The sequence below is a fragment of the Mytilus californianus genome, unplaced genomic scaffold, assembly GCF_021869535.1.
Source record: "Mytilus californianus isolate M0D057914Y unplaced genomic scaffold, xbMytCali1.0.p SCAF_14, whole genome shotgun sequence".
Classification (NCBI taxonomy): Eukaryota; Metazoa; Mollusca; class Bivalvia; order Mytilida; family Mytilidae; genus Mytilus; species Mytilus californianus.
Window position 1 is genome coordinate 23,252,314 of NW_026262626.1, and position 24,138 is coordinate 23,276,451.

General features: G+C 32.3%; 1 protein-coding gene across 4 annotated transcripts in view; it reads left to right on the forward strand.

Moving 5' to 3' along the window:
- The window catches only part of LOC127724426 (uncharacterized), a 28,970-nt gene extending 16,780 nt beyond the window's left edge, over positions 1-12,190 (forward strand). For all 4 annotated transcript variants that reach the window (XM_052231386.1, XM_052231389.1, XM_052231387.1 and 1 more), the window contains 5 exons: positions 4,085-4,198; positions 5,491-5,604; positions 8,313-8,423; positions 9,235-9,257; positions 10,748-12,190. In XM_052231386.1, coding sequence (XP_052087346.1) covers positions 4,085-4,198; positions 5,491-5,604; positions 8,313-8,423; positions 9,235-9,257; positions 10,748-11,866 — 1,481 coding nt within the window. In that variant the 3' untranslated portion in view covers positions 11,867-12,190. The remainder of the gene's footprint in view (positions 1-4,084; positions 4,199-5,490; positions 5,605-8,312; positions 8,424-9,234; positions 9,258-10,747) is intronic.
- The last annotated feature ends 11,948 nt before the right edge of the window (positions 12,191-24,138 follow it).

The window sequence follows — 24,138 nt, forward strand, 5'->3', positions numbered from 1 at the left end:
GAACCACAGGAGGAATATTACTCTGGACATCGCCATGTATATTGTATACACACACAAATTGTAGTTGACAATGAAAATCATATACGCCTTGTTAAAAGTGGTTTTCTTGGATATCAAACGATACTCTACAATTCAATCTTTTGCCTAGTATTGGGACTAATTTGGAGTTAGATTTCCCTCCAAATTATGTAATCTTAACTGATAAAATTAATGCAAAGCGTGCACCAATTGTTACACAATACAAGAGACATCAATTAAGACGGAAAACGCCGAGGGAAAAAAAGGAAATGTAAAAAAATATATAAAAGAATGTCTGAGTGTCGTGTGTATGTTGAACACGCAATAAGACGTTTAAAGACATTCAGGGTCGTTCGAACTGTATGTAGACATCAAAGGAACGAACTAAATCAAATAGTTAAATTGTGTGCTGGACTTGACGAGAGACAAACTGAGTTATTTTGTATTAGACAAATGCTACCCAATCATACAATGTTGATGTTATTAGGCAAATGACCACAAAATTCCAAATTTGCATTTTAAAATAAAGCATTGAGCATTCATCTTGTGTAAAAGGGGGACTTGTGTTTTCCAAAATTGTTTTATTCTGATTGTTTTTTAAAGTTCTGGAATGAGAGTAAAACAATAGTTTGTTTCCACTGGGAGTTAAGGCGGGACAAAAATCTTGTTCCTTACATTTTGTTGATTCTGAAAATGGAAAAAAAACATGCCCCCCCTTTTCCACAAAAGATAAAGATTTGCCGTATTGTTTTATTATTTTTTGCATTCTTTAATCAAATAGTTACAATTACATGTATGGTTATAATTATCTTCAATATGCCACGTAGTTAATTTTAAAATTCACATTTAATGACTAATTTTTGGTCTTTAAAAATGCTCGATTGATTATGTCTTGCATACTATTAGTAACATATTTCAGCGGTATCAAACAGGCCCATACAGGTAAACATTCGTAAGGGTTCCGCGGAACCCGGTGTCTCGCCTACTTTTGCTGTTAATCGCAGGCTCAACAAAAATGAGGAAAAAAAATTATAAAAATATTCCTCTCGATACTATCTTTTGATTGTAAGAAGCTTCTGTCCAAGTGTGGTAAAAATCCAGGATAGTTCATGAATCTAATAAATGTTTTACAAACTTTAACTGCAGGCTGTATGTAATGTTAACTGGAAGAAAAACTGAGTCCATTTATAAGTAAAATACGAAAAGACAGGTACAAAATATTAACAAATTGTCCTTCTAGATACTAGCTTTTGATCATAAACAAGCTTTTGTCCAAGTTTGGTACAAATCCAGGATAGTTTAAGTTATTAAAATTTTAAAAACTTTAACCACAGAGTAAATGTAATGTTTCCTGGCAGAAAAAACTAAGTCCATTTATAAGTAAAATACGGAAAAAAAAAATTATTCTTTTTACTAAATTTACATCTGGATACTATCTCATGGTCATAAACAAGCTTCTGTCCAAGTTTGGTAGAAATCCAGGATAGCTTAAGAAAGTTATTAAAATTTCAAAAACTTTAACCACAGAGTGAATGTAATGTTTCCTGGCAGAAAAATTAAGTCCATTTATAAGTAAAATACGGAAAAACCAGAATTTATTTTTTTTAAATTTACTACTGGATACTATCTTATGATCATAAACAAGCTTCTGTCCAAGTTTGGCAGACATCCAGGTTAGTTTAAGAAAGTTATTAAAATTTCAAAAACTTTAACCACAGAGTGAATATTTGTGGACGCCGCCGCCGCCGTCGCCGACGACGATGACGACGACGACGGAATGTAGGATTGCTATGTCTCGCTTTTTCGACAAAAGTCGAAGGCTCGACAATAAAAACGATAGAGTATTTATACTTTTGGAGGTGACCCCCACATCATATTGTATTCGTCTTCCATCCAACACGAGCGCCAACAGTAGTATCGACTTTTCTAACACGTCTATTTTACTATACGGCTGACTTGTAAGAATGCAGGTAAAATACAAATAATTAATTAAGATTTGGGACAGTCCTAGCGAAATATATATATATATAAAAAAAAAATACATTTAATCTCTTTGCATGGGCCCTTATATTTTTAAATCTAAATTTAATATTTCTACAATTAAGCATTAAACGTATATATACACTATTGAAGCTATTTTTTATATAGCGGATGTGATCGAGTGGTCTAGAGGGACAAACATTTGTTAGCATAAAAATCTAATTCTAACACTGTTGGGTATAATTTTCAGACTTCGGATGGGGACGTTAAATCCTAGATCCCGTGTTCAGGGAGCACTACGCTATTTGCACGTTAAAGATCCTTCTCAACAAATTATTTTTTAAGGGTCCATAAGTGGCCGGTTGTTTGGCAAAATTATTTCATACTGGTTTTGGCTTTGATATATTTTTCTGTGGTTTATAATTCAACTATTTGGTAATTTGGTTTTCATGGTTTAACTTTTCTATAAAATCTGTTAGTATTCATACTTTGATGAGTCGAGCCTTTTTTCAATTAATGTTTTATAGTGTGTCCTTTTATGTCACCACTGTCTCAGGTTAGGGTGAAGGTTGGCGCCAGATCAAACGTTCAAACCCGCTGCATTTGTTTGCACCTGTCCTAAGTCAGGAACCTGATGTTCAGTGGTTGTCGTTTGTTGATGTGGTTCATAAGTGTTTCTTGTTTCTCGTTTTTTATATAGATTAGACCATTGGGTTTCCTGTTTGAATGGTTTAACACTAGTCATTTTTGGGCCCTTTATAGCTTGCTTTTCGATGTGAGCTAAGGCTCCGTGTTGAAGGCCGTACTTTGACCTATAATGGTTTACTTTTACAAATTGTGACTTGGATGGAGAGTTGTCTCATTGGCACTCATACCACATCTTCTTATACCTATTATATATTTAAATTGAGGTAAATTGTATGGCTCTCCAAATACCGTTTCGATTCCTAACATCACTGAAGAGACATTAATTGTCGAAATTCGGATATGGTGTACAAAGACCTTTGCACCTTTTGTTTGCGGTATACCATCTTTTCCGCAAGTTTATTGTTTTCTGTTTAGTATTAAATTTATAATTAAGATCCATTTATTACACCGGTGATCCGTTTATTTGGCAATCGCCAATGGCAGTCAGCAGGGTTTAAGAACATTTGTTGTTCGACCTGTTAGTCAAATGCGTTTTGTTAAAGTATACTTTTTCACTTTTTTGGTCTTTTGGAAAATGTTGTTTGTGCTGTATTTAGACCCCTCTTACAAGAAATTTGTTTTGCATGCACTCGTATAAAAATTGCGGTTTTTATCCAAAGCAATCATAGGTTTGAACGTTGTTTTCAATTTAGACTTGTTTATATTTTTTCGTTTTGGTTTGTATTATATTTGCCTTCGGGTTTTTATGATCCATTCATCATATTTTGACTCATCAAAATTCAAGAATCTATCCTAAATTGATGTAAATTGTATGGTTTTCCAAATACCGTTTCGATTCCTAACATCACTGAAGAGACACTAAGTGTCGAAATCCGGATATGGTGTACAAAAACCTTTGCATCTTTTGTTTGCGGTATACCATCTTTTCCGCAAGTTTATAATTGTTTTCTGTTTAGTATTAAATTTATAATTAAGATCCATTTATTACATCGGTGATCCGTTTATTTGGCAATCGCCAATGGCAGTCAGCAGGGATTAAGAACATTTGTTGTTCGACCTGTTAGTCAAATGCGTTTTGTTAAAATATACCTTTTCACTTTTCTGGTCTTTTGAAAAATGTTGTTTGTGCTATATTTAGACCTCTCTACCAAGAAATTTGTTTTACATGCACACGTATAAAAATTGCGGTTTTTATCCAACACAATCATAGGTTTGAACGTTGTTTTCAATTTAGACTTGTATATATATAAATTATATATAATTTGTTTATTCTTTTTTTTCTTTCAAACTTTCATTTGTAGCAAAAACAGAAATTGTATCACTTGTCCATTACCAAAGTGTAGATGTATCAGACATGTCGGAGGTCTATGATATCTTATCATTGCTATTCTGCTGACTGGATGTGCACACATTCAAAATCGTTTCTTCTTTATTTCAGAAGAATCAGGTCGTGCCAAGTTGGATATTACACTGCCCACTGGTTCTAAGTTTAAATACTTCTCAAAAACTCAAGCTGGAACTGTATTCCAAGCTGAAATTTTAAAACAATACGGTGAGTAATTCTATGCCTCTGCAAAACAAAAAAAAATACCTATTCTTGCTACGCTCAGTAGTCAGTGCTTTGAGACTGACATGATATGATTCTCTGTTGTAAGATTTATAAATTAGAGAAAATCTAAGGTTCCAACTCTTACAGTCTTCTTTTATCCTCGTTGAATTTTGTTATTTGCTACCCCCTTTGGTCATATAGCTCCTTAAGTGTTCAACTGTCTGTACTGTATAAGCTTTAAATATTTGGGTTTGACCGTTTCTGATGAAGGTCAATCATAAAAATGATTCAGATGATCATATCGTTTTAAGTGTTATTTTCATGCACTGAGTTAGGACTACTATTCGTAAACTGTTAGTCACTGATGAGTTGTCAGTGTTGCTATACCATCAAAATAAGAAGATGTGGTATGATTGCCAATGAGATAACTCTCGACAAGAGACCAAATGACACAAAAATTAACATGATTTTTGACATTACAGTTTTAAATTGAATTCTTAGTTGATAAATTTTACCTAGAATTTTTTAAGAAATTAAAATTCCAACTACCTGAGGCAAAGTTGACCTTAGTTAGATTTAACTATTCTGTATAAGTTAGTCTTGGTCAAATAGTTCTTTAGATAATCAAGTATTTATACATTCTTGGCCTTCTAATTTGTGGGTTTGAGTGTTTCTGCTGACTGTAAATCAAGAAGAGCGCTTTCGACGCACCAAATTAATAGAGTTTTTGGGGGTTTAGTTTTGTCTTTATGATGTTATGAATTCTCTTCTTTTTGATAGTAAGTTATTATATAAAATAATAAGAAATTCATCGATAGCTTTTAAAAAGAGTCTAACGAAGACAATGAATTATGTTTTCATTGCAAAAAAAAAAAAAAATCATTCACTATTTTGAATTCGACTTAATATAAAGAGATAACTTTCGAAGTCATTTAATTTTAGTATGATGTTAAATAGATACAGCATGGTGAAGGTGATAAAAACTTGTAGAATAGTGCTTATATATACTTTTTCTTGGATAAAGTTCCACTTCTAGGGTGTATATTTGTGCAACATTCTATAAAAACAGACTCATTAAACTTGGCAGTAATATACCTCTGAAAATAAGTGAATGAATGAAAAGGATATATATTTGCAAACATAAATATATATGATAACTGTTATCAAAATGGATTTATAAACAGGTAAAGTATATTTTTAAACTTGATTCGCCTTGTGATTAAGATATAACTGTAGCAGAGGAAATATATTACCAAACTTAAAAACATTCCTTATTTACTGTTATTTTTTTTTAGTTTTAAATGAAAATACCGTCAAACGTAAAGAGAGAACAGAGAAGAAAAAGCGACAAAGCTTAGAGAATGTTGTTACACAAGATGAAACAACATTTATTGATAAGAATATACAAGGTAAATAAAATATTCTATTGATGTGTCTAATTGGGTTGCAGTCATACTTATTCATGTTCACGTACACAACACATATCATTTAAGAGGTAGGGCCAATTTCCCCTGAAATTTTTTCACAGAAGGGCCAATTTCAAAAAGTGCTGAAAGAATAAAGTTTACGATAAAAACAAGAAACAAAAATGTTTTTTGGTCAATATCTCGATCTTTATGTATTATGTTATGTCTGGAAAATAGTTAATTTAACCTCCAAAAAAAGGATGAAAGTCAAATATGTGGAATTTACCGCGTTTTTAGGTTGGAAAACAGGGAATCCCCCTAGAAGGACACTTCAAACCAAAACAAAGTTATGTTTTTTGTTGTTGTTGTAATTTATACAACTTTTCCCCTCAAAAATGAAATTGGTTTAGTGTGTCCTTAATACCTAAGAAACAACTTTTTTAATAAAAAATGGAACATCACTAAATTTTACCTATATAGATGCTTAATATCGACTTTGTATTCAAGAGTCGCCGTGGCTCCATCGGTAGCGCTTAAAACTGTAAATAATGGATTGTTTTTAAGATGGGGTTCAAATCTCACGCTAATTTTTCTCATTTTTATGTTGAAATATTAAAATGTTATGTCCTATCACATTTTTTCGGATGTTTGTTTAATTCAAAGAGTCACACTGAAGTAGGTGCTTGTACATAACCAATAACACGAAAATTGATTATATAGCAATGAAGCCCAAATGTTGTGTGTGTTATACACATAACGAAAAAAGGCCATAGCAGAACAAATTAAAAACAACAAAAACATTTTTTTCTAAATCTCGAACAAGAACGTTTTGGAAAATGGTATGATATGTAACAAATGCAGACAGTAATTTTATCGCCAATCCACCAACTGTGTAGATACTAGTACTGGCATTGTTACATTGAACCACCGTCCCTACATCGGAACCTAAGTCATCAGAAAATGAAACAACACCACAGAAAAAATCAATTACACTACCAATCGTGACTGTAGGTAAAACATCAAGAAAGTGTTGAATCTGTATCACAACATAGGGTCGATCCATTTGGTACAATGCCATGCAGAAAAGACCAGATTACATGTGTTTGTTACGCAAGCCGTTCTGGTACCAAGTGGTGTAAGCTGCTATCCGGTTCATATAGACGATAAACCTTAAAAGCTGGAACAGTGTATAGATATAGATACATCCAGATTGAGGAAAACAACATCCCAGTTAAATGCGTCCGATATTTTTTGGCTTCTTGGCATTAAAACAGAGACCGATCTTGAATAAGATTAGCTGATTTATATCAGATAATTAGATTATTAAATGTTTCTTGTATTTATATTTAACCCCCTTTTTTAGGCGCCACCTAGGGGCATTCAGTTTTTCGGTCTGTGCGTCCGTTCGTTCGTTTGTCCGTCCGTCCCTTCGTTCGTCAGTCTGTTCGTTTGTCCGTCTGTCCCGTTTCAGGTTAAAGTTTTTGGTAAAGGTAGTTTTTTGAAGTGGAAGTCCTGCCAACTTGAAACTTAGTACACATGATCCCTATGATATGATCTTTCTCATTTTAATGCTAAATTACAGTTTTTATCCCAATTTCATAGTTCACTGAACATAGAAAATGATAGTACGAGTGGGGCATCCGTGTACTATGGACACATTCTTGTTTAATATTTTGTTAGTTTTAAGTTAAACAAAGCTGTGAAATACGTGTACGCTACAAATCACCTACCAATATTAACACGCTAACTGAAGCACGATTTTTTTTTTAATACAAAACTAATTTTAAATATCTATTAGTTGATAATTCATATTTTAATGCTCCTCAGGGGCATTTACTGGTTTTGATAAACAAAAAAAAAATCAATAGTCTTGGCCTTGATTATTGTAGGAATACCTGTTCAAGGTATGAAAATAGATGATGTGACGTGTTTTCATATACTATAATTAGTATCTATCGGGCTATTTAAGAACATGATTTACCTAGCTAATCAAATGAAAAAAACTCACGGGAAAATGGCCCTACCTCTTTATACATTTGTAGTATGAAAATAAGCACTTCCTATGATATTCTAACATGGGCGACATTGATTAGGCAAAATATAAGTCCAACTAGTAGCATAATGAAACAAAGGAAAATCTCCATGATTATGCTATGCATTTTGTTCTGATTTTCTTTTTATCTGCTTGGTACTTGTTTAAATCAATTTTGCAGTCATACCACATCCGATCCTTATATTTATGTAGTATAAACATGTAATGTAGTTTTTAAAACAGTGTTTGTATAACGTTACTAAAATCAGTCCTATGCATACTTGTACATAAGACGAGATTAGATAAACAATAGTAGAATCTTTTATGTGCATGATTTATCATGAAGATCAACGTTTTGACACCAATAAAGCACACAAGTATCATGCATGGACAAAAGCGACTGTTTTTGTTAATCGTCGAAATCTTTTGAGGCGTAGCCATTCTTATGGTGTGGGGGTACGGGATTTTTTTCCGAGGGCAAACATTTTGTCAGGCTTCATCTAAAAGAAACAATTTTTCCTATAACGTACAGGAACAAGATCTTGTTTAAAAAAACATATTATTACACACACACACACACACACACACACACAATGAATATGATCTTTGCCTAAATGTACATGCATTCCTTTCCATGATTTCATGCTTACAGTCTAATGATTGACGTTTCATTAAATAGATAATCCACATTTTCGACAACTGGACAACATCCAAAGCTTGTTGAATGAGACCCTGTGTCAGTCAGTTCCATTCCAAAATGTCAGTTCTGGTTCCAGTAGAGGTAGAAAAGGTAAAAACTACTAAATAACTTATAATTATCTGTGAAAAATTTGCCAGTTTGTTACCTTGTATTATATTGAAAATCGGATATTTATGTATATTACAAACATGCATAAATTATATGAAAGTTTAGTTAGGGGATAGGAGCTTAATATGATGAAAATCAATTTAAGATCATCATAGCTTTAAAAGAGTTATACAATCTATGCAACTAATCGTCTCAAAATGAATATGAGGCTGGAAAAAAGAGAACTATTTTCAATTTTGATCAATCATGACACAGACATTAGAATTCCAAAGTAAAGTAAATATTGATTTTACTGAAAGGTATTTAAACTTGATTCACATTCTACACCTAATATCGATGGGGTGGTTAGTCGGATTATTTGAATGATAAAAAAAGATACACAGGAGCATTGTTCAGGATAACATAAACATAAACATGTATATACTATACATGTTATGATGCATTTTGTACTGTGAACTCACTATACATTTAAGAGTACTGCATTTGCATTCCGTCGCCTTTTTGTCTTTGTTTTGGAATGATTGATTTGATGACTACAACATTCAAAAGTAATTATCAGGAAATTACAATTGTACATCATAACGGACCTAAAATTGAAAAAATCTCATTTGGGATTCTTTATTGACTTGCTGCTGTCATTTTCTTATATGCCCGATGCTCAATCTTTCTTAACACAAAAGTGTCATATTCATCTTTTGAAATTTTGTTGTTATTTTCTTTTCAAAATGGAATGGATTTCCATTGTTTATGAATTTCTGTCGCATGTACATAACTATGTATTATTCTTTTACAGAACAAGAAAAAGGCTCGAGTATGGTAATTAGTTTTTAGATTTTATTTCATAATAGCAGTAGGCTGCAAGCATTCAAATTCAAAAGTGAAGTTAATTTTTTTCATAGAAGGAATAATTAAGTATAGTAAGATACATATACCTTATTCAGTGAACGGACAAATACATTTTGGTTAAGTTATAAAGTATTTCAAAACTTTTGCAATTTTATTAAAAAAAATCAAAAGACAGTTGGCATTATATGTGTCTTAATTGTGTTAATTGTGTAGTGGTATAATGTAAACTTTTCGTAAGGTGTGTTTGAAAAAGTAAATTAAATGAAAAAGCTCGAAATAATCTCGAAATTAGTTTTCAGCTGTTACTGAGAAATTTCAGAAAGGTGCAACCTCCTCGATGTCACTCGATAGTGTGATGACTTCAAATACGGGAGGTCTTATTCTTAAGTTCAATCAAATCCTTCACATAAGAAATAACATTTATTGTTCTCTGCTGGACCTGGGGTACTTATGAACACGAACAAAGATTGGTCAGCTAGGCATAAATAATGTGTCTGGGTAGGATGACATGTTTTCCTGCAGACTGCTGCGAACTAGGACGAAACAAATGCAGTTCAGTGTGTCTGTTAAGTTCGAAGCAGGGTATATGATATTCCTATCAAATGACCATGACCACGTCCTAATATGCATGTAATATTCGACAATGTAATTGAAAATCCAAACTATTATGTTTTGCATCAAAAGCTTTAACTATAAACATCAATTCAGTTCAACAATCACCAATTTGACCTTTGTTTTTCTAGAGTTATGCCCTTGATTAAACGGAAAAAACTGTTGCAAGCCTGTACCAAATCATTTGAAATTTGGAAACCAGTCACAAAACACAAACCCATTTTTAATTTGACAAATAGAATTACAACCGTTCCAGTGTTTGTCCGTAAGGCTTGATAAAGTTGAAAATTATTTAGTGTATACATTTTGCCCAATAATTTCAGTATTCCATCAAATCATTTGTTAATTGGAAATATTCAAAGTTTAGGATCGCATTCTAAAGATCCAATTATAATTTTAAGGATTACTTTTCTCATTCCAAAGTTATGTTCCTTGATAAATCGGAAATTGACCATTTTGTTCAACCGATATCGTTGGCAGTCTTCGACAAATCATTGAAAATTTAGAAATAGTTTTTTTCGGGTCCACTAAATATACATTGGAATTTGATGAGTTTGACCGATTTCAAATTTGTCGTTCAAGAAATTTGCCCCTTGATAAAAAATAAATACTGCATTTGTTTTAGTGTCTAATCAACACAGTAAAAAAAAAAGAAAAAAAAGTTCTACTTGACTGATTTCGTGATTGTTGTTTAATATCTAAAGTCAACATTGACATTGAACGTATAGTAGGAATTCTTTAAAGTGCAGGGCATATTAAATGTGTCGAAAATAAACAGTGAATAACATACTTCATAATTGATTATTCAATTAATTCATAGTCCAAATATTTCTGTCATTTCATTTTAGGCCATTACCTACAGGGGAGAAGAAACTAGACTCAAGTCTTATAGCACAGAAGAACTATACATAGATCAACAAGCATGTTTGCTGATATCGCTGAAATATTCGAAAGGGAATATGCAACGTAGAAAACCGTGCATGCTCTTTATTTGCAGAGACAAAATGTATTCACCGTCTGCGTTTTTGCAGAAAGTACAAGGAAAAGGACAAGAGGAGTTTAACCAAGCTATATATGTAACAGCGTTTTCCGAAACGGACGGTTACCTCAACATTGAATTTATGAAAGGTATAAGTAAAGAGTTGGCAATCTCAATTGCAAAGGTAATAAAAAATAATAGTTTAGATCTGGAACTAATACGACTAGCAGATATCCTTCGTTTATTCGAAACAAATGACATTTTCGAACAAACCAACTTGCTAAGTTCCGACATCAATCCGGAAGATTCAATTACGGACCCGGGAAAAGATAACGATAACCATTTTAATGACATTAACGATAATTGTATTCAGAATAATGGTATGAATACTTATCAGGAAAGTACGGACTGGCTTATTAGAAATCATGTGAATGACCACACAGATAGTAATGCAGTACTTTCTGATAGAAACAAGTTTACTGAACCAAAAACTCTAAACGTTGGTAACAATAATACCGAAAAGAAATTGCGCAATAATACAGGATTACAAACGCAATGGACTGACCGATCGAAAATGAAAAATTCTAAAGTAAGAACACAATCAAAGCCTGTCCGAGAATTAAAAATATATTTGCAATCAGTAGAAGTTGACTTTGGGGGTTTAGTAAATGAATATTTTGGAGATAATATGATACGACAAGCAGTTTATGGCTTCTGTAGTCCAGATGTTGATCGGCGAAGTAAGACTTCATTTGATAGACCGAACGTTCCTTGGCCTAGCATGCACCCACTCTTACCATACAAACTACGATACTTAGACGAAAACGAGGAAATTTCACACCTACATCGTAACCAGGAACAATATGATGAAGTTCAGAATGATCTAAATACCGAAAATCGCGACAATTACTCTAGTGATGGGGATGCTGATCAATATGACAGTTGTGCTAGTGATTTTACAGACGAAATCGACAATGATAATGGCTAATATGGGGGTTCCTAACCCCGTTGAAAGACGTCTTCAACGACCATGTTAAATGTGTATTGAATTAATCTTATAGGCATTGCTAAATACGACGTGGGAAAAACAAGATTTAACCAATTCAACATATTTTGTTAATTAAATAAAATAACCGTTAGAGAAGAAATTTTGTTATTGAAAAGAATAAAAGAACTGTTTATTTTTAGAATTGTATTCTACTACATTTGCATAAAAAGAAAAGTACTTCTAACATGTTCTTGTTTCTTACCAATATCTGTTTACGTTAAATCACTATTTTCGATTTTTTTGTTAATAAACATACGTAATGCTTTATTTGTTTAACTAAGAGTATTAATAGCCTTTAAGTTAGTATACAGGTACAGACACTTATCGATACAAATGGTCAGTTAACCCAGTTTTAATGCACGTTAACCTCATAATAGCATGACAGTCATTTTAGTTCCATTTACTCACAATATGTGTGTTAGGGTTCCAATGCCTTTCTACACACAACTTTCCTGTCGCGAGTACCAGAATACAACCTGAATAAGGGAAATTATTCGTATCCAAGACATTCTTATTCTATACGGTTTTAAAGAAACTGACAAATGAGAGAACTGAATGTTTTTTTCTATCTATCTTGTTCACGTTAATTATTTGAGACCACATATGTCACGGCATTATTGGTTATTCGTACTTTTTAAAACATTTTTATTTTTTCTGTAGAATCGGCAAATACACTTTTATAGATATATCATTTTTGTCTAGCAAAGCTGTGGGCTTTGTCTAATCGAGTTTTATTTGTTGCTAGAAAAAATGTCCACCAATCTTATCCTTCTTTATACATAATTGTTGTAACAAACAACAACAATTTTATCACAACACTTTATTATACAAATAAACGTAGAAAAATATCCCTGCGATAACAATAGCATATACTTATAACATTAACTAATATCACAGTCTTATTAAACTCTTATAAATATAAAAACTGGTGTAAATAACAATGTAACAAGATTGTATGTAATATTCTATTCCGTATACAATAAACTATACTGAGTATCAAGAATGCAGTGATATTCATAATACACAACAAACTTGCAATTATATATTGATAAATACAAATACATGCGTTTGATAAGTCGTATCAAATAGCATATCGTTATAATCAACCAAGCGTACTATAAACAAGTCGAATGTATCGTATACTCCAAAAACGAGGTTCATTCATTAAATCTTTACTATGCAAAGGTTACTAATTATTCACTATTGTATTCTTTTTAATTCATATGCACTACTGTAGCATTTATTGTCTATGATCAAACTCACGTTAACTGATATATAGTAACAATATAATATGACCCTTACCAATCTATGGAACCAGGTTATATATCTAACATCTACAGTACAACCAGTATGTTACATTATGGTAGTAAAAGGAACATCAAAATCTATTTGTCCTTAAAATAATAAATAATGATAATGAATCCGTAATTCAAAATACAACATATTAAAGACTGTTATAATAAAATCAAGATATTGCAAAAAATAACCATATATGGCAATAATAGCGCAATTGTCAAATTGAATGTTACATAATAGATTCATAACTGAAAGGTCGATGTCACTTTCAAAATCCTTCGTAAATCTCCCTTTCTGCATTCAAACTACAGTTTCAAATCATATTCTCAGATTGATACATAAACTATCTTACTCCTATCATATACAAAGGTTTATGGGCAAACTTACCAATAAATGGGCAGAATTGTATAGCATGCACTGCATACGCCTTTCGTACACCACAAAGAACATGAAATCTAACTTACCAGGTATAAAGAATTTATTTCCATTTACAGTGATTCCAAGGTATGGAAACTTCAGTATTTGATAACGTGAACTAAGTATAATGTTTTTATATTTATATAAGGTTCATCACTAATCACTATGTAGAGTTTAAGTATGAAGTATATTTTAAATATATATGTCTCTAAATTTATGTCGCACCTGTTTGTCTTCACAATTTGGTACCTAAACAAGGTTTGTGTTAGCCATCTAAATTATTGTTTTCTGCTTTGTATCGATCTGATGAGTTAAGTGCTTTTCAACTGACATTTATAGTTTGTTCTTGTGTTGTACTGTTACACCACTGTCTCAGGTTAGAGGGAAGGTTTGGTCCCAGCAAAATAGTTTAACCCCGCCACGTTCTAGATTTGCCTGTCCCAAGTCAGGAGCCTGTAATTTAGTGGTTGTCGTTTGTTATGGTTTCTCGTATTTGTTTTTTTTCGTTTGTTGCTTTGTATGGTGTGCCGTTGCACCACTTTCCCAGGTTAGTGGAGGGTTGGCACCTTCAAACAAGTTTAACCCCACCACATTTTGAATGTTTCTGTTGTTCAGTGAATCGCAAATTGTTTTGTTATAAATAAGGTCATTCGTTTTCTCAACTAAATTGTTTCATATTTTCATGTCGGGGCCTTTTACAGCAAACTGTACTGTATGGGTTTTTGTCATTGTTGAAGGCCGTACGGTTGCCAATAATTGTTTACATCCACTTCAATAGAACTTTGGTGGATAGTTGTCTCGATAGCAATCACACCACATCTCGTTATTTTTATATTAATATCAGTTTGTTTATCGTCGTTTTTCATCAGCTTCTTTTGAATCTTGTGAAACCGCAGAACCTATTTAAACCAATAAAAAATGCAAAAATGACCCAAATTTCAAGATCTTTCTACTATTACCACGTTTTTCCGGTTAATTGTTATCATATTTATTTCCCCTTTACGACCATTTTTAACCAGTTTCAGAGTCTGAACTTTAGTTGTTATTTTTCTTATTACATGTATTTTGAAAGCTATCATTGATAGGCTGAATTAGTAAACAGTATAACATGTCGTTAAAATACTACATTCTCTTCTTCTGTATAATAGACAGTGAACTATAGATGCACAAAAAAGTTTGAGTGTTATAGTTTATATGTAATCGTTTTAATTAACAGTAATATATGCCATTGAGCAACAACGTCGGTTGATGTTTTGAGACAATTGATTGTAAATGACTACGAAACGTGGTCTAGTATTTCGATTGACTAAAGGCTTGTCTGGCATTGGATTGTATAAAGTGTCTTCGAAAACACGTCAACGACCATTCAGTTAACCTCAGCGTAATTGTTGCCCAAATGTCCGGGAGGCGAGTTGATAAAGAATGTTTCTATTTTGTGTGATGAACTCATTCTTTTGTTTCGAACAAAGAAGAATAAAAACTGTTAGTTTATTTATTTTGAAAATTTGCCCCATATACTATAGAGTCTAACATATTTGACACATTTTGATGGAATTATCGGGTGGTAAAGAATGGTTAAGCAAAGACCAAAGTTAGAAAACACGCATAAAGCTGTTGTTAAATTTCGGCATTCTATAATGACTTAGTAGCAGGTTTGAACAATTTATATATGTGCATGTTTTAATATTAATACATTTTTAAGTTTTGATTTACAGATATTTATACTCACTATAATCTGAACATTCCGAGAGGGATATACATTCATCACTTTTCAATGATTTCAAAGGTGTTATAAAGGCAAATTTTAATAGTTAACATCCGTACTTTCATATCAGTCCCGCAATACTTGAAACTGAGAGTCCACTTGCAGAGGTATCGACCCTGATGTAGCAATTAATAAACGGTCCCAATCATACTGCACAAGAACTAAGGGGCAATGTACGGACGTCAACAATTAATATGCAAATCCATGACGAATAGTAAGATAAAAACAAAAACAAAAAACAAAAAAAAAACGCATGATTTTGAAATTTCATAAAAAAAAATCTCTATGAAAATTAATAGGAATCATGCAATTAGTCTCATTGGTTGATGTCTTTGGCGGAAGTACATGTGATACATCCTCATTCTTTCAACACCTAAGCTGTGGGACGGTCGTGCTCCACGTGTTGTCGGCAAAGTAATTATAATCTATATCTTTTACTTACAATTGCCTTGGTGGCAACTTTAAATAGAAAATACTAGCCTTGGTGGCTTTAAGACTTTGGTTGTCATTTATATTTGCCTTGGTTGCTTCTTAATAGACTTAGGTGGTCATTTTTTCAATTTCTTACATTTGCCTTGGTGGCAATATTAAATGGAAAGTACTAGCCTTGGTGGCTTTAAGACATTGGTGGTCATTTATATATTTGCCTTGGTGGCTTCTTGATAGACCTAGGGGGTCATTTTGATAAATTTTTACATTTGCCTTGGTGGCAAAAAATAAAAATTGTGAGAAATACTGACTTGCCTCGGTGGCAAAATGTTTTGGGAATTATATTTTGTGGATTTAAGACCTTGCAGGTGGTTATATATCAACCCAGGTGTTCAGATATTTGTTATGCCGTGCGTCAGTTAAACGCCGGGCTATGTGGTATCGAGTTAAAATATTTTATGTATAAATGGAGCTCTGGCCATTTTGGAGACATGTATTTGAAAGTAGAATAATAAGTTGTTTATATTATGGTAAATATAGTTTCTATTGTGTCTTGTGTTGTTATAGATTTTTATTTGATATTATTATCGTAGATACTGATGCAGGAAATGCTCTTTTAAGACTTTGTTTGAAAAGACTACTAAGAAAGTGAAAGAATTTAGTGTGAAATTACATGTCACGTGATATTGATTTTTTCGGCAGGAGTAGTGATGTGTATTAAATGATAAGGTGTCTTCGTCGAAGTCCGCGTTCAGTGGTCTGTTTGATTGCATATATAATTGACTGTTTTTTGTTTTCACATGGGGTTACCTACAGTTTTCAAGAAACGACATTCACTAACTGGCATAAAGCTGATACAAGTGATTAAAAGAATAAAAACGGGACAACCAAAATCGCTCAAGGAATATGCACGGGTACAAAAAGGCTTGAAAACCAAGAAAATTAACAAGGATATTGTGAAGAATGTAAGGGAATTGACAGGGGAGGATCTAGCTGAGATTTTGGAATTAGCTGACAAGCAGATGAATGAAGGAGAAGCAAGATGGGCTTTACGTTGCATGATAATTCATGCCAATGAGTTCGATCAACCTAAAGGACAGGATCTTTCTGATCAGAATCTGGTGAGTACAAGTTTAAGTAATATTTTGATTTCATAAAATATAAATAAAACCAGAGTAAATATAGATGTAACCCTAACCGTTTATAAATCATGATCATATGCTTACAAGCATGGTATATGGTTTGAAATTTTTTTCTGATTTAAATGACTATATATTGTCTGACTGTCTGTCTGTCTGTCTGTTCAATGAAGGAGTTGTCTGTCTGTCTGTCTGTTCAATGAAGGAGTTGTCTGTCTGTCTGTCAGTTCAATATAGACGTTTTCTAGGTATAATGGGTCTTAATTGTATTTTGAATTCTAATAGTATTGAAGCCTATAGATTTCAAAATTATGGTCAAGGTCAAATAATGAAACTTTGAAATGCTGATTAAGACTTTTAATACATGTATGGGGGCTCTTTTGGATTTATGCACGAACTAGTCAGATTGGATCGAGTTTGATTCAGAATAAACTTCATTTTGTACTTGTATTTAGGGATCAATTTGTCCTATATAAAGATTAATTAAACAATAAAATACTGTATACAATGTATACATGTGATTCAATAAATGGTTCATTGATAAAGTGAAAAGTTTATTGTTAATTGTTGATTGTATATTTTACTATGATTGCATATGATGTATGTAATGAATATGGTTTATTTAGCATGTGTCTTTTTATGTTGTAATGTTACACCACTGTTTCAGGTTAGGGTGAAGGTTGGCGCCTGTTAAAACGTTCAAACCCGCTGCATTTTTATGCACCTGTCCTAAGTCAGGAGCCTGTTGTTCAGTGGTTGTCGTTTGTTGGTGTGATTCATAAGTGTTTTTCGTTTCTCACTTTTTATATAGATTAGACCGTTGGTTTTCCTGTTTGAATTGTGTTACACTAGTCATTTTAGGGCCCTTTATAGCTTGTTTTTCGATGTGAGCCAAAGCTCCGTGTTGAAGGCCGTACTTTGACCTATAATTGTTTACTTTTTATACATAGTCACTTGGATGGATAGTTGTCTCATTGGCACTCATATCACATCTTCTTATTTATATGTATATGCATTGATATTTATATGGTTATTTTGTAGCCTCCTAGTACAAGTTCTGCCACCTGTAGTACAAATGATAATAATAATAATAACAAAAGGAAAAGTTCAGTTGATAGTAACAGCCTTGATGATCGAATGACTTTGTTAGAAAAGACTACTAAGATTGAGAAAGTTAAAAAATTGAAAACGCTATGCATGCAATAGGACCCAAGTGAATCTCTGATATTACTAACTTTAGAAGGACTTGCTATTAAAGTGTTCCAGAAGAGTGAACCATGAGGCAGATGTTTATGAGGAGTTAGCAAGACATGTTTATAGACATCAGTTGAAGTTGGATATACCTAATCTGTGTTTGTCTGTATTGAGGGAAAAGGCAGAAGATGCCAATATGGGTACTTGAATTAAAACAAAAAATTTTGCAGTGATATTGAGTTGTTCATTAATTTAACTGGAATATATAGATAAAGTTATGATGGAAACAGCCTTATGTTTAAATGAACCTATTTAAAAGAAATTCTAGAAATTTGTTCTAAATTTTTAGATGTTTACTAATGGATGTGTATATAATTTCATTGATGTGTTCAAAGATGTGACAAAAATCTGTTTGACTTGGAGGAATATTTGTTGCAACATTTTTTGTTTTGTTTTATGTAAGAAATATAATGTTGTATGATTTTTTTTTATACCAATGTATACTAAAATTGTATGTATGGTTGAATTTTTTAATTTAAATTTCTTTGTCCAGTTCGAGGGACACTGATTCCCTAGTGGTTTTTCGCGTGGATTTAAGGCGAAGGGATTTTTCCTTTTCAAGGTGAGACTCATGCTAGCTAAGTACACAAATAAACAAGAGTTGTGAAGAATCAAGTGGAAATACATTTGTCAATGTTCCTGATTGGGAAGTAAAGAGTGGGTTTAATCCAACAACAGTAAAAGTAAGAAACAAGTCAGCATGGTTGACACTTGGAGGTGAATTCCCTTTGCTTACAAGCTTTCCACGTGCTGAAGATGTGATTCAAATAATGTTCATTTTGTTATGAATTCATTGCCTTTACGCGACCCTGATAAGTTTGTATGTGGTCAAATTCACGAGAGCTAATTGAATTGGAAGATTATTTTGAATTAGGAAATTATTGATAAAGAATTTTGTACATGTATCTTGAAATGGTTAGAGAATGATGTAGACATTCATAATTTCTTCCATCATTCCAAAGGGAGAGCATTTGATTCTGAGGTGCTACCAAAACAAATTATCAAAATTCAAGTTTTAAACAGTTCGTTAATTTTATTTCAAATGAGTTATGTGAAAGGCTTTGCTAGGAATATTTAAAGTTATATTTGTGAACATTGTATATATAAATATCATCTTGTGTTACATATATGATGTTGTTATTTAATGCGAGCATTGTAAAGAAATAAAAGAATAATATTTAATTAAAGTGTTGAAGATATTTTTGTTTTAAGTTTTGGGAATACTATTCCTTAAGGGAAAGCCTTGCTAGGGATTAAATTGGAGATTGGCCTGCAAATATGCTGTATGGACAACAGAGTTTTCTGTGCCCATAACTTAACATGAACTGGATGCAAGAAGATATCAATCACTGAGGATATGGGTATAGTCTCATTGGTTGATATCTTTGGCGGAGGTACATGTGATACATCCTCATTTTTTCAACATCCAAGCGGTTGGTTTAAGGGCTATATTTGGTCAGGCAATAAATATTGACTGTTTGGGTTGATCAGGCGGAAACCCAGTTGAAATTAAATGAAATAAATGAAACCCTTGTTAGAGAAGGTAAAAAAGGCTAAGTTGGTAAATTTGAATTGTTTACATCTGTTCCTATGGGCTTTAAAAGTTTAATGAATGTGCCTAATTTAGGATTTTATGCGTCTTATGTATTTGTTTTTACTTAAATTATGGTATGGAGCTTGGAGATATTTGTAAATTTTAAAATTATGGACAAATTTTTACAAAACAGTCGATTGTGGTAGGTGCAAATACATGTGGATCTTTTTTGTGCATAACCATTATTACGCCGAAAAAATTCCAAAGAAAGATAAAAGGTTGATCTTTTTAAAGAATTCATTTGCATCTCGGTCCTCGGCGACAGTTTTTTTGGGTAAAAGTCCCAAAAATTGGCAATAATTTCATCGAAAAGAGAAAGTCGAATACACCTCTTTATGTTCAGGCGTGTTTGAGTTAACTATTCTGTCTTGAAAGCGTATAAAAGGAAATATTTGATACATCATCTCGCTTCAGATTCTATTATTTTATATACTTAGGCTCTAGGTTGATATAATAACATTAAAAATTTATAGTACTAGAAAATGAAATATATGGGCAAAGTGAAATACCTTTCTAATGAGTCATAACAACAGAATAGGTGTGTTCGAATAACAAATTTTTACTAAAATTACTTGACGACAGACTTTCAGAAAGATGTCACAAAAATCTGTTTGACTTGGAAGAATTGTTGTTGCAACATTTTTTGTTCTGTTCTATTCAAGAAATATAATGTTGTATGATTTTTTTTATACCAATGTATACTAAAATGTTATGTATGGTTGAATTTTTTAATTTAAATTTCTTTGTCCAGTTCGAGGGACACTGATTCCCTAGTGGTTTTTCACGTGGATTTAAGGCGAAGGAATTTTTCCTTTTCAAGGTGTGACTTATGCTGGCTAAGTACACAAATAAACAAGAGTTGTGAAGAATCATGTGGAAATACATTTGTCAATGTTCCTGATTGGGAAGTAAAGAGTGGGTTTAATCCAACAATAGTAAAAGTAAGAGACAAGTCAGCATGGTTGACACTTGGAGGTGAATTCCCTTTGCTTACAAGCTTTCCACGTGCTGAAGATGTGATTCAAATAATGTTATTATTATGTGTTACATATATGATGTTGTTATTTAATGCAAGCATAGTAGCATTGTAAAGAAATAAAAGAATAATATTTAATTAAAGTGTTGAAGATATTTTTGTTTTACGTTTTGGGAATACTATTCCTTAAAGGAAAGCCTTGCTAGGAGTTTAATTGGAGATTGGCCTGCAAATATGCTGTATGGACAACAGAGTTTTCTGTGCTAATAACTTAACTTGAACTCGATGCAAGATGATATCAATTACTGAGGATATGGGTATAGTCTCATTGGTTGATATCTTTGGCGGAAGTACATGTGATACATCCTCATTCTTTGAACATCCAAGCGGTTGGTTTAAGGGCTATATTTGACCAGGCAATAAATATTGACTGTTTGGGTTGAACAGGCGGAAACCCAGTTGAAATTAAATGAAATAAATGAAACTCTTTTTTAGAGCAGGTAAAAAAGGCCAAGTTGGTAAATTTGAATTGTTTACATCTGTTTCTATGGGCTTTAAAAGTTTAATGAATGTGCCTAATTTAGGATTTTGGTATGGAGCTTCGAGATATTTGTAAATTTTTAAATTATGGACAAATTTTTACAAAACAGTCGATTGTGGTAGGTGCAAATACATGTGGATCTTTTTTGTACATAAGCATTAATTGCGCCGAAAAAAATTCCAAAGAAAAATAAAAGATTGATCTTTTTAAAGAATTAATTTGCATCTCTTCCCTCGGCGACAGTTTGTTGGGAAAAAATCCCCAAAATTGGCAATAACTTCATCAAAAAGAGAAAGTCGAGTACACCTTTTTATTTTCAGGCGTGTTTGAGTTGACTATTCTGTCTTGAAAGCGTATAAAAGGAAATATTTGATACATCATCTCGCTTCAGATTCTATCATTTTGATATATTTAGGCTCTAGGTTGATATAATAACATTAACAATTTACAGTACTAGAAAATGAAATATATGGGTCAAGTGAAATACCTTTCTAATGAGTGATAACAACAGAGTAGGTGTGTTCGAAAAACAAATTTTTACTAAAAGTACTTGATGACAGACTTTTCAAGTGGATCTTAAAAATGCATAACTTCAAAAAAACTTCATGTTTTGTGTGTGTTATCTAGGGTAATTAGTCTTCAACCTCTGAAAATTTTTTGTGTGCCCTTCCACGAAATAATTAATTAGATTTTTTTTTTAAATATTTTTGAACTTTCGAAAATTCCCCCTGACAAACGATCAGACAATACTTTTAAGTTGACCAAATGCATAAAATTACATCAAATGATGCTCAATAGCTAGTAGATACATTTTTCTTTTAAAATACAACTGGCATATAAGGATCATAATGATGCTATGTGAATAAATTTGTCGGTTTTCAAGATCTAAATTGGCAGCGCGTCATCACTACAATGGCTTCCATAATTACGATTATAAAAATTAGGTGGCGTGTACGTCATGGGGAGTTAATTTTGACAAAGTAGAATCCTGACTGGATGAGGTCCTTGATATTGCCACCCTCTCTCCCACCCGTTTGAACAAAAATGGATAAGTTTTTATATTTATATTTTGTTATTGGTATTACATGTATGCATTTTGGGTTGATGAGCATGAGACAACATTAGAAAAACACAAGAATTACAATGTGATCAAATGTTTGATGGAACACACCTTTACCTAGGCGTCTGATGAGGCGATTTTCACGGGAAAGTTTAATGAGGGCAAGTGGATTTGTATATTTGTGTTCGCTATTTCATTCGAATGGTAAATACGATTAAAGATCTCAAATGACAATATTGTTGATTATTATACTTCATTATTGATCCCGAGTAGTTTTGTTGTAAACAATTACGCGATATATCCAGTGTGCTCTTTCGCATTAACTTGTGCAAAGTAGTCCACATTTTGGTTTCTGAAATGTATAGATATTACCCTATTCGGTTCTCTCCTATAGAGTTTTCTATGCCCATAACTTAACATGAACTGGATGCAAGATGATATCAATCACTGAGGATATGGGTAAATCACGCATATTTCGATTGTACATACATATGTTGGCATAATGAATATGAAAAGTAACAATATCATAAGTGAGGTTTATGAAGTTATTCAATGAAAGAACGAAAATGCTAGTTTTAAGAAAAAGCAAATAAAGATTTAATTTATTGCTAAAGAACTTTCGATACATAAATTTTACAATAAACATAAATGGGGAATCCTTATTTTAAGAATAGCAATAAAAAGATTTAAGACATGACAATACAAAACATGACGTTTAAAGGTCATACACGTAAGCATTGTAATATATAGTTAAAAAGTTCACAAAGTTTGTCCGAACCACAGTATTGAACTTTTTTTGGAGATTTTGAATTTCGAATATAATTAAGAACTTTGATCAATTGCACTAAGTATAACGTGTGAGCGATAGAAAGGCAGATATTTTCATAATGTGGTATAAAATGTTTATCATATTTACGATTGACAACTTGAAGATATAGGGAAAACGAGATTATTTTGTGACCAAAGCCTAATACAGTTTCTCAATTTATTACTTTTGATAACGAACATTTTTGACAGTTCTCTGTCGTTCAAAAATGCATGTTGCCCTCTACTAGATGTCTTTCGATTCTTTTTATTCTTTAGTCTACTAAAATTGTTATTTAAAAAAAAATAAAATAAAATCTTGCTATTAATTGCATAACTTCGGATTCCCTAATGATATGTTGTTAGTTTCAATTTTTATAATGTCAATCATATACTGTGGTTACAGATAAGGTGAATGCATGCCTTCTTAACCTTTCCTAAAATGAGCCTCTCAGATATGTAAGTCAACACGCGTAAAAAAATATTACTGGTCTCTTTGATGAGTTTATTCATATCTTCATTAGTTCATAAAGACAAGTATGTGTGATAGAATTATTTCATTAATTCGTTGTAGGAAATGTAATCACATGACGACAACGTCATCCACCTATTGAGCTTGTTTATAAGAGTTGTGATTTTAAATCAAATTCCTAAACAATCGGAAGCATTTTGTACAAATCCCAATAAATATTTCCGTGTGTCAAAAATAGTACCATTGTTCATTAAATGAATTCTTTACAAGGTCATTGAAGTCTGTGTAAAGTAAAAAAAGATTGTAGTATTTTCTCATGAATGCTACAATGAATATCTGCCGTACAGAGTACAGTTCATGTATAAATTAAAAATACGTTATTTGACCTTAACATAGAAAATACAGGAAGAGGTATAAAAAAGGCCACTCAATTTACCCCTTGAAATCTACAATTCTAAATCAACC